At 35.0% G+C, this 12,900-nt stretch overlaps 1 protein-coding gene across 4 annotated transcripts in view; it reads right to left on the bottom strand.

Moving 5' to 3' along the window:
- Positions 1 to 12,900, bottom strand: part of CNTN1 (contactin 1) — a 342,876-nt gene that overhangs the window by 96,838 nt on the left and 233,138 nt on the right. For all 4 annotated transcript variants that reach the window (XM_069489731.1, XM_069489734.1, XM_069489735.1 and 1 more), the window contains one exon: positions 1,221 to 1,341. In XM_069489731.1, coding sequence (XP_069345832.1) covers positions 1,221 to 1,341 — 121 coding nt within the window. The remainder of the gene's footprint in view (positions 1 to 1,220; positions 1,342 to 12,900) is intronic.

The raw sequence follows: 12,900 nt of genomic DNA, 5'->3' as shown, positions 1-12,900 counted from the left end.
ATATTAAAACAAAGAAACCACAGATATTGTTTTATTATTAAATAACTAATTATTTGATAGCATAAAAATTCACAGCAAAATATGCAATTAAATAATGGTGCATAAATATTTTTAGTAGATGAAATGTGAAAAAATAGAAATCTTAACATGAAACAGAGAGAAAATGAGAGTTATGAAACTATGCAAAGGAACACTGCAATTCACAAAAGGATTAATAAAATACATATATGAATTTTCCAACTTAGTAGAGGAGATAACTCATGCATAGATTACTATAAAACACACTGAGACAGCAATAAATGTTATGAAAATTCTGAAGAGAGCAGCTCACATTTGGAACATCAGAGAAAGGAATTTAGTAATATTTGAGCCAAGCCTTGAAAGGATGGATAAGATTGGGTCAAAAGTGAGAAAAGGACATGGAACAAATACTATGAACCATGGAACTGACACAGAAGTACTAGGGTATTTCTGTGGATTAATTGGACAGTTGGAGTTGGTTATAACGAGTGATGAGACATTAAAAATAAACAGACTGAGGTCAACACATGGAACTTCTTGGGTGCTAAGCTAAAGGGAGTGATCTTCATTCTATAGACAGAGAGTGAAGATCCAATTAATGATTTTAAACAAGATTTGGGACATGTTCCAACCGCCTCACTGCTACTGCAGAGGTGGGTAGCAAAGGGGTTGTATTTTCAATAAATGGGTATCCCATCACATTCTCAATTATATTATTCATAAGAACAAAGACACCAATTTGAAAATCAGCAACAAAGATGATACATGTATAAATTAACTTTTTATTCTAAGATGAAAGTGATACATATATAATACGAGGTTATAGTAGACATCATCAATATATTTTTTTATAAAAATATAAAAAAGGAAACAGCACTATACTCAACACACTAAAAAAGTATTATCAGGAAATGAGAACTTTTGGTAAATACTAAAAAGCACAAACATTTAGTAGGAGGCATGTGGTATAACTTTCTAGAAGATATGTAGTTAGTAAAACAAACAAAATCAGTGTTGTTTACTCCTTGTCTGTCATAAACCATTTTTAGGCATGGTTAAGAAGCTTTAGATTCATTCTTAGGTATGGGGTTGGGACTTTAAATATGTAAGAATTCGAACCAGAGTTACCAGAAGCTTGTACATATTTATGCAAGTCAAATACCTTTGGTTTTGTAATTTTAAAATGTTGAAACTCTTACCTCTCACAACAAGGTCAGCTGAAGCTGAAGAGTTGTCCACAATTGTCTGAGCAGTGCATGTGTATCTTCCAGCATGCTTTAGCTGGGCATTTCGGATAAGTAGCTCCCCGTTGGAATCCAGCTGTTAGCAAAAACAGTAATCATTCAAATCAGTACATTTTTTCCACCAATTATATAGCATTTAAGGCACAAGAGGTATATTTTCCCCCCCTAACAAAATGACACCATTTAAAGGAATATGTTTTAGATATGCTACCTGTATGTTACTTATACTCTGGGCTTCAGTTTCTCAACTGAAAAGTAAAGTGACTGAATTAATTACATAAGGTCTTTTTTAGATTTAATATCTTTAACATTCTATTATTCCTATTATCAGAGGGCTATCCTGAGGGCTATACTGAGAGAAAATCAAGAGATAAAACTATTTCATTAATATCTTTTAAAGAGAAATGTTAAGATCTAATAATCTTAGTGCTAAATGTCAATAAGTACAAATAAATGCTATAAGACTAGGAAGAATTATTAATTTAGTTTCACAGAGTCGATCTAATTGACTAATTTCACAATGTGCCATAGTTCATCTTAAAAAAATACTAAAAGTCTGCAGAAACTGTCAAAATGTACTATTCCACCAACAGGTACTTTGTCACCAAAATCTAAGCTCCATTAGGATAAGGATTTTTGTTTCGTTCAGTGCTCTAAGGAAATTTTGCTTGTGATGATAAGGCACCACCTCTATGTAATTTTACATCCAATAAAGGGCCGATAACCCCAATTTACAAAGAACTCAAGCAAATCAGCAAGAAAAAATCAAACCCCATTAAAAAGTAGGCAAAAGACATGAACAGAAACTTTTCAAAATAATGGCCAAAAAACATCAAAAAATGCTCAGTGTCTCTAATCATTGGGAAATGCAAATCAAAACCACAATGAGATATCACCTAACCCCAGTGAGAATGGCTTTTATCAAAAAATCCCCAAACAACAAATGCTGGTGTGGATGCAGAGAGATAGGAACACTTTAGACACTGTTGGTGGAACTGCAAACTAGTACAACCTCTATGGGAAGTAGTATGGAGATACCTCAAAGAACTAAAAGGAGGCCTACCATTTGATCCAGCAATCCTGCTACTGGTATATACCAAAGGAAAAGGAGGAGATTTTATATAAAAGACATCTGCACCTGAATGCTTATAGCAGCGCAATTCACAACTGCAAAGATGTGGAAATAACCCAAGTGCCCATCAATACATGAGTGAATTAATAAATTGTGGTGTATATATATGGCATGGAGTAATACTCAGCCATAAAAAAAAAATAGTGAACTAATACCACTTTTATTAACCTGGATGGAACTGGAGACCATTCTTCTAAGTAAAGTATTACAAGAATGGAAAAACAAACACCACATGTACTCACCATTAAGTTGGAACTAGTGGAACAACACTTATTTGCACATGTGGAAATAAAACCCATCAGAAATTAAGCAGCTGGGAGGGTGGAGGGGATGAGTAAATTCACACCTAACGGGTACAACGCACACTATCTGGGTGATGGGCACACATAACTTTGACTCAAACTGTACAAAAGCAATTAATGTAACCAAAATGTTTGTACCCCCGCAATACTCTAGAATAAGATAAAAAATAAAATAAAAAATAACTAATACTTATTGAATGCCTACTCTGTACCAGGTCCTGGGCTGTGCAAGTGAATATATTATTTCATTCAATTCTCTCTCTTCTGACAACAGCCCTATGAGACAGGTCTCATTATGTCTATTTTATTAACAATAAAGGTGAGACTTAGGGCAGCCTAGTAATTTACCTAAGATCACTCAGCTTATATGGTAGTGCAAGCATGTCAAAGTTCATGCTCATTATCTCCAAGGTATTTTCTTAGAAGGAAAATTTCAAAAACTCAATTTTTTTGGCCGGGCGCGGTGGCTCACGCCTGTAATCCTAGCACTCTGGGAGGCCGAGGTGGGCGGATCGTTTGAGCTCAGGAGTTCGAGACCAGCCTGAGCAAGAGCGAGACCCCACCTCTACTAAAAATAGAAAGAAATTATATGGACAGCTAAAAATATATATAGAAAAAATTAGCCGGGCATGGTGGCGCATGCCTGTAGTCCCAGCTACTCGGGAGGCTGAGACAGGAGGATCGCTTGAGCTCAGGAGTTTGAGGTTGCTGTGAGCTAGTCTGACGCCACGGCACTCACTCTAGCCCGGGCAACAGAGTGAGACTCTGTCTCAAAAAAAAAAAAAAAAAACAAAACTCAATTTTTACATAGACATTTGGTGTTCCTGTGAACCAAAAATATTCACTATTCTAATCATAGATATTTTGGTATATTAATAGATGAGTCATGGGTTAAGTTAATACTTTATATCACATGTAAGAGTATTGTTTATGTGATATGTTAGCTGTAAAAATTTTTTAAATTTGACTTTTTAACAACTGTAAATGGACTGAATGTTTTGCTTCATCACAGGTTCAGCCAGTAATTCCTTCACATATTATGTTCCCTACTGCTCTCAGAAAGCATTTGAGTTTGTAATCTTTGTTTAGTTAATGAGGTTAATAATAGATTTGGTTAAAATGGAATGCTGATATTTCCGTATAGGGAACTGGTCAGTGGCCACACAGCCTGTTCCTTGACATTAACCAGTATTAATAAACACAGAGCTTAATGTCAGTTGGGGTCTTCCTGTCCCTTGAGGTCTAGATTGGCTAAAAATTGAAACAGTTCCCAATATTTCTGCAAATTCCTGGGGTAAGGAGTTTTTTCCTTTTGTCCTCTTGGTCTGTTATGCTTTTGTCATACCAAGGTGCTACAGACTAGAAATTCAGCCCTTTCTCTATTTTATCATAAAACCAAATATCATGATGTATTGTTAACCACTAAAGTGAATTTACTGAAGAACTGAAGGTGGTAGAACTGGTTGTATCCCAAAAGGTAGGACAAATTCAATTTTAAAAATATCATCTGCTGCGTATTTCTGGTTTTAAAAGTCCTGTTGGCCATATTTATATGAGATCTCTCACTGACCTTCACCTCTCCCAGCACCCTGCTAGCTTGTTGGCACTCACTCCTACTCCCACATCTAACATCTCTTTTCTCTTCTTTCCCTTGGAAATACAGAATTATTCCCTCATGTTAGGCTGTTTAATTCCTTGATGGTTGGATCCCAATAATACCTTTTCCCCAAGGCCTTATTTTCTGTTTTTAGTTTTTCTATTTTTTCACCTCTTATTCCTCAATAAATTCTAATCTGGATCTCACCTCTTCAGCTCATCTTATTTGACTTCTGAATATCATCTGACCTTGCTTCCTAAAAAGCTCAGTTTTTTCTAGTCATCTATGACTTTCCAGAAACATTGAAGACATCTCAACCCCTCCCCTTCTTCAAATTCCTTATAATTCCACCATAAATTCTTGAATTTATCCATTCCTTTCCATCACCACTGCCTCTTGCCAAACTACCAACATCTCTAAACTTAACCCCTGTATCTTATTTGGTCACTACCTCTACCTCTGTTCCACTCTACTCTTTTCTCCACTCGTTACCTAGAATTACATTTTAAAATGCAACTATTCTCAACTGAAATGTGAGTGGAAGTTAGCCACGTGATGGATGAAGGAGGTGAGACACCTCCTATATAATAAGCCAATAAATTGAAACCTTTAAAACTTCCCCTTTTGGGACAAAAGCCATAAACATTACAGTGGCCAACTTGGCTCCATTGTCAAAGCTCTGTCCAATGCTCCAGCTCACCTAATGTGCCATCTCACTTACACTCTGCTGTCCAGGAAGAATATTCTCTCTACAAGACCACAATTGCATCTTGTTCTCTCTCACCTCTGGTTCTCCAGTGTTTCCTCTCCTGGAAAGGCACCTCGTACCTCTCATACCCTACCCCCTTATCACCTTCACCTGAGTAACGCTTCCCCCACCCAATACCGGCTCAAATCATTTTCTCAAACAAACCATTCCATTTTCTGTGGACTAGACAGGTCCCCTTGCTGTCTGTTACTGTAGCATCTTGTACCTTATGTCATATTACACATCTCAATTGCAATGAAATATTTGTGTGGTTATGTGGTTAAGTTAGTCTCCCTGGGAGACTTTAAGTTGTATGTGAGGAAGAAACAAGTCTGTTTTGTTTAGCACTGCATCCCCATATTACATATGTACACAGCTGTATCTGTTGTATCCCCAGGACCAAAATGGTACCAAGAACAAAATCCCTTTAAATATACCTTGTTTGAATGAACTAGTCAAATTTTTTATCAAGAATTTGGGCATCTGGTTTCAAGATAATATATGTTCGCTTCTTTTCAGCTACAATCACAATTAGGTTAGCAAGCCCGTGGCTGTGACAGCATTTCCTAAACCTAAACAGATATGAGGCTTTTCTTGGTCTCTGAATGAAGTACACACTCTTGCTACCTCCTCAGCCTACTGCTGTACCCACCTTCCATGTCCCAGCTGCTGTAAACAGCTTACACTTTGCTGTGTGCTTCACCTGCAAAGCTTTGTATATATCACTTGTATTGCCCGGATTGCCCACCTCCTACTTCCATCACTTGGCTAACTTCAACTCACATTTCATACTCCCTTCTCTGGAATCCAAAGGTTGGGTGACATGTTTCTCTTTGTACATCTTCATTGTAACTATCCCTTTCTGTTATAATTGTGTAGCTGTTCATTTCTTCCACTAGACTGTAATTCAGGTTTTGTTTATTATTACACACAATAATATAGAGAAATTCAACAAATACTTATTGAGTAAATGAATTAATAAATATCTATAACCTAAAATAATCTAAAATGTTTTTATTAAACAGACGTTCTTTGAATTTCACATGATGTTTTCAGGTAAGATAATGCCATAAGATAAAATAAGTGAATTGAATCCTGCTCTTTTGCCCTCTGGAAAGAAAAAAAGAAGAAAAAAATAGCTAAATTGAAAACAACTGTTGTTATCCATATTCACGAGAGCAACTACCATGAATAATATATTTCAAATTATTTATACACTAATTTCATGAGAAAACAGAAAAGTTTTAGGAAAAGTTTATACATTTATGGAGAAAACTGAAACTTCTAAGTTTTCCAACCCCATTGTGTAGTAAAAAAATCTGGCCTTGCTCAAAGAGAGGTCTGGCCCTTGCCCTCAGCTTCTGGAAAGTAATCTCTAATGTCTTTCTTTGCCTACGGGTCTTGAGTTATACTGTGTAGTCTAACAGTGTGATTTAGGGTAGGGATTAGCTACACCTGTAGAGTCTGGGAGTAGGGGCCGGTCATTCCACAAAGATGGACACTGTGACTTAGAGTAGGAGCTTTGGGTCATACGGTATCAGTTAACCTAGAGAATGAGATTAATCATGCGGGTAATCAATCAATCATGCCTACATGATGAAGCCCCAATAAAACCTCTGGACATCAAGGCTTAGGTAAGCTTCCGTGGTTGGCAATCCTCGCACATATTGCCACACATCTCAGAGTAATGCATTTTGACTCCACAGGGAGAACACAATGGAAGCTCTGTCTGGTACTTCTCCTGGACTCTGCCCTATGTACTTCTTCCCTGCGTTGATTTTAGTCTGTATCCTTTTCCTGCAAGAAGCTACAACATATAGTAGCTTTCAGTGAATCTTGTGAGACCCTTCTACTGAAGTATCGAAACTGAAAGAGGTTTTGGCAACGCCCTGAACTTGCAGCTGGTGTCAGAAGTGAGGATGGCCATAGGGACTGTGTCCAACTTTGTAGTTGGCCTACCCCCTCATACCATACTAAATATAATTCATCTAAGAAAGCAGGTAAAAAAAATTATTATTTATAATTATATTTAAAATTTTTTTGAGGTAAACAGTAAGATTCTGTATGGGGGGAAGGTACTTATAACAGGTTTTTTTTTTTTAATTGTCATAAAAGCCAATTAGCACATGTGTCTAAGTAATTTTCTAGTGAGAAAAAATAAAATAATATAATTATAGTAAAATAAAATAATTTAAGCATTATATATTTGTAAAACAGACTGCTTTGATGTGTTTTGACATCCTTAATGGAAATGTGCTTGATAATGACTATTCATTAATAGAAATGTATTATATAAAATCTTTTCAAATGATTATGACACAAGATAATAGTTATATTTGAAAAAAATAATGTTTGCACAAAAGTAAAAATCACTTAGTGCTATTGTATTTTTTCATTAAATGTACTCAGTACTTCAGTTGCTTCAGGTATGTAATGGAAAGATAATCCTGTTGCTAAATTCCCACTATTTCAATGAACCATGTGATTAGACTGAAAAAAAAAAAAAAAAACCTCTGCAATTTAAAATGTTCCCTCACCCATTTTGGCAATAAAAAAATTAAAAAATGAGGGCAGAAAAATGATATAAAAATAAACAAATCATGCCACTATAAATTTCCCTTTTTAAAATGTCTGTGTTATATATCTAGAATTCTTTTTTTTCTTAATGAAATTGCTATCTTCCCCCCCCCAAAACTCTCAGTTCAAAACATAATTTTTTTACATGTTCATTTATTTTATTCTGATAGGAATAATGTGGTCATTCTTTTTATTCTTTCATATGTAATAAAAAGCACAAATTATTTTATGTCCTAAAATATTGTTAAATTTATATTTATTGAATCTTCACAATAAACTCTTCTACCACTTTTAATTAAACTATTCTAAAAGTTTAATGCTAAACTCATTTCAAAATCAACTCTGTTTTAAACATTAGGCCTTAAGTGGGTGATGATAGGTCTACCTGCATAAAGCAATGATCAACAACTTTAAAGTTTATTCTCATTTGCTCTATATTTGGTAGAATGGCACTGGAACACCTCAGAAGGAAAGCAAAGGAAAAATATGCTATTAAATATATCATCCCCAATATAGTTGTATATGTATGAAAGCTTTGCTAAAGTTTTTATAAATACTACTAGCACTTTCCATACCTCAAGAGCAGTTGAGGTTCTCAGCGGTTGACAGAACGCTTACCAAGCAAGTAAAGACCACGGGCCTCAGCACATTCTAGCCACAAATTAGATACGAATGCTCCCTCTATTTTCACTAAAAACCACAGCTTGGCTGAATTACAAAATTCTTCCCTTCATATGAGGAGAGTTGAATCACATACTGGAAATTGTGATAGCAAAGCTCAGGGATGTTCCAAAGTGTATATGTGGTTGACCACTTAGAAGTTTCTCAAGTTTAAATCAAAAGACTTCCAACATATAAATGACTACCCCTTCCTTGGGTCCCCCATAAACTAACTGCAAATCATTTCTGCAATGTAAATGAATATGAATTATTAAGTTGTATTAATCCATTGAATTCATCATAATGAACAAAGAAATATTCTATATGGTACATAAAAGGTCTAGATAAAACTTAGAGCTCATAATGGCTATTAAAAATCCCATCTGCCATCTGTTTTGTTACATTGAGGTTAGAGTGAAGGGACAGATATAGAAGGTTGGAGAAAAATATACCATTTAAAGAATATATTTTATAAACATAAGCAAAAAGTATTAAATATGTCTGATATATGATATATCATGATACTCTAAAACTTTTCTTCTTTTTCACTTTTGGCTTGGTAGAGTAGAGAAAGACTAACTACATATAGAAAATACACTGTATGCAACTGCAAACATTAACACCACCACCACCAACTCTACCAACAGCAAATACTTAATGGGCATTAGGTCCATGTCAAGGGCTGTCATATGTGCAAATTTACTCTTAACAACCACACTATGAGATAGGTATTATTTTTAGCTGTACTTTACAGAGAAAGATACAATACTACTATAATGATAGCCACTATTGCTGCTACTACTATTGTTATTAACAGAATACCACTAATGCTGCTACTAATACTACTATTACAATGGCTACTACTACTACTAAGGCCGCCACCACTGCTTGCTACTACTACTGAACTCCTACTATTACCTGATCTAATTTACTAAATGCCTTTTAAATGTCTGGCAATGTGCTAGCTACTTCACATACATTTTCTCACTTAATTTTTATAATACCTAGGGATTTACTATTAATATTCCCATTTTAGAAACAAGGAATTTGAGATTTTACATTAAGCTACACGTGGAAGGCTTTCTAGGTAGTATGTAGCTCTGATTTCACCAGGTCAAGCTGCTTCCAAGGTAGGGCTTTACAGATGAGATAACTGGATTTAGGTTCACAGTTTGGTAAGTCGAAGTGGTACTTCCTCATATATGACATGCTATTGTTTTATTTATTAAATTTTTTATATTTAAATTTTCAAACACAAAAAATAGAAAGAATAGTATAATCACCACCCATATACCAACCAACTAGATTCCACAATGGTAAACATTATGCCATATTTGCTTTACCAAATTGTCTAGCTAACTAGCTCCATCTCTCCTTCTATCTACTATCTGTCTATCTCTCTAGTGATAAATTCTTGAAAAATAAATTACTGGTACCATGATATCAGTACTCAACTCATCGGCAACTTCTCAAGACATTAGCTGGAATGTTAAAAAAAATACAGCCATTCTCTTACACACTCACAAAACCATTTTCACACATAACATAATTAACATTCATGTCCTAATGTTATCTAATATTCAAGTTCATGCTATTTTAAGTAATACATCAATATAAACATTACCTGAATCTAAAAAATTAAAAAAATTATGACTTAAAAAACTTACTGAAATGAAGTGATATCATTGGACATAGAAAAATAGTTAAATCAGGGAAACTGGTCAGGATATTTACTAAGAAGCCACTAAATGTTTACAGAAACAGTGGAAATGTTATATATCTCTAAATTTGGCTATTTAGAATATAAAATAAACAATGAGACTGATGACTAAAGAGTTCAATTTTGATCAATTGGCCCATTTTAAATGAAAACTCAAAAGAAGGAAATTTTCTTTGAGGTTTCTGCTAAGTATTTTGAATGACAGACAAAAACATCAATGTCTTGGATTTAGGACCTATGTTTTAGAATTGAAAGAAAACTTGATTATCATTTAATTCATATGGTTTTCAAATTGGTTCCCATTAGCCTTAGAGTTCTGAAAATCTTCATGGACCACTTTGTGGAAGGAAGGGATCAGAATGGGTGTTTAGGGGACAGGAAAAAGTCAGAGACTCTGTGGGTAAGGCTCTTTGCTATGTAGTAGCCTACACGGACACACGGGTGCACACAATTTCATCTTTAGTCAGAGCAATCTCACCTTCATCTTTTTTATATATTTGGGTTCTGATTTAAAATATTCTTTGCAAAGAGAACTCTGTTGCTAAAATATTTTTTGTGCTGTTGTTTATTAAAACTTTTCATGTGGTCCAACCTCTTCATATGACAGATGAGAAGCCTGAGGCTCAGAGTGGCTGTTTTGCCCAAGGTCATATAACTTGTCAGTGACAAAACAAAACAAAAGTCTCTATCTGTAGATAATTTTCTGCTCTTAAAAACAAACTGGAAAAATAGATTTTTTTTTAGGAATATGACAACTAATAACATAATAGTATATTTCTAGTGTGATGGAAAAAAACATCAAAGTCCACAATGTAAAATCATAACATTCCTAAAACAGCAGTTCACGTTTATTTTCTCCTCTTTTTATTAACTGTATTTTGCAAGCATAAAAAACAGAATAATTACTGTACAGATGCTTAAATATATGAGGAATTCTATTTAAAAAGTCTGTACTTGGCCAGGTGAGATGGCTCACACCTGTAATACCAGCACTTTGGGAGGCTGAGGTGGGAGGACTGCTTGAGGCTAGGAATTCAAGATTAGCCTAAGCAACAAAGTGAGATCCCTTCTCTACAAAAAAAAAAAAAAAAAATAGAAAAATTAACTGGGTGTCATGGTGCAACCCTGTAGTCCCAGCTACTTGGGAGGCTGAGGCAGGAGGATTGCTTGAGCTCAGGAGTTTGAGGTTGCAGTGAGCTATGATGATGCCACTGCGTTCTAGTCCCAGGCAACAGAGCAAGACCCTGTCTCAAAAAAAAAAGGTAAAAATAAATTTAAATAAATTGTAAAAAAAAATGTGTCCTTAACTTTAGATGAATTTTGGGGGCTCCCTCAAAGCCAATGATATTAATACAAATCTGAAGAACAAAGACTTGCTGCTATATATGCTTAATTCCATTCACTTAGCATTGTCATCAACAAATGCTTACTAAGGACTCAACTATGAAATGCTAAGCTAGAGAGTGACATCAGCTGACATGGTCTCTACACTGGAAGTGTGATGATCCTAAAAGAAGCCAGCCCAACTATAGACACACCTAATGAGCATAGGTATTTTCCTGTTTACTTCTGGAAAATAGTAAATAAAATATAGCATCTAGGTATAAGTAAAGGTTTATTAAGATAGCGAAAAGGAGGTCAGAAAAATTATATATTCATACAGAATGATGTATGATAGAATTCTCTAATTATCTAACTCTTTTCCAACTAATAACTGAAAAGAAAAACAGAGAGAAGATTTGGCCATGAGCCAAATGCCTTTGTGAGTTTTATGTGGGTCCCAGAACTATGCCAAGGACCTATATACTTTTTTATGTATTTCTCTTTTTTCCACTGCTCATCAAAATTTAAGAGCCTTCCATTCACAAAGCACATGAAATCTATCCTCTACTACTCATACTATTTTGGAAACACTTTTTAAAAATCTTGTTTCTTTATATTTATGTCCCAACACTCTTATCTGCTCAAAACAATATAACTCTTCTTTGTTTCCAACACCCTATGTTTATAACCTTTCAGTGGCCAGTACCTTTACTGCTAAGTCTCTTTTTTAAAAAATCTTTCTTGAGAGCATTTGTCAATATTGGTAGTACTGACAATTTGGATGAGATAATACTCTGTTGTGGGGGCCTGTCCTGTGTATTATAGGTTATCTAATAGCACCCATGTTAAATAGATGCCTGTAACACCCAGCTCCTCAAAACCCCTGCAGCTGTCAACCAAAAATGTCTCCGCACGTGGACAAAGTCCCAAGGCTCCAGGGTTTACATCATCTTGCTGTGCCTACCTGGTCTTCTGCCCTGGTTTCTTCAGCTCTAATTTGATTGTTGCCAAGGATGATTGCCTAACCCTCTTTGTTTCCTCCAACCTGTTGCCCACAGCTCTGGACAGTTTTCACCTTCTTGTTCAAGAATGAACAGAAAGCCAATAAAATTTTAAAAAGCAAACGAACAACAAAGCGACTTTTGTTTTATTTTTCCTCTCCTTTTTGCTTATCTTGCAGAAGCAAAATTTCTATTCAAGATCACACCATGCTCTAGTATGAAACTGAGATAATTCTCAAATCTGAGGACTTTTTTGTGACATGTGTAGTATAATCAATATTTTCTTAAAAAAATAAAAATACCCCTAGGGTAAGAAATCTGTCTTCTTTCTCTTAATGGTATTGCCTATTCAAACAAATGTATACTCACATGCCTACAAACATACACATGACCTACCTACCTAGAAGAGATCACTAAGAATTACCTAGAACTTGACGGTTAGACTGTGAAACTGTGTAGACTTGACTTACAGCGTATTGCACAGATTGCTACCAGTGTAGGGAGAATAAATTAATTTGGATAATCTGAGTGAGCATACAAAACTCATTAAACAAGATTAGAGAATAAAATATGAG

The sequence above is a fragment of the Eulemur rufifrons genome, chromosome 16, assembly GCF_041146395.1.
Source record: "Eulemur rufifrons isolate Redbay chromosome 16, OSU_ERuf_1, whole genome shotgun sequence".
Taxonomy (NCBI): domain Eukaryota; kingdom Metazoa; phylum Chordata; class Mammalia; order Primates; family Lemuridae; genus Eulemur; species Eulemur rufifrons.
This window is presented reverse-complemented; position numbering and strand designations above follow the sequence as displayed.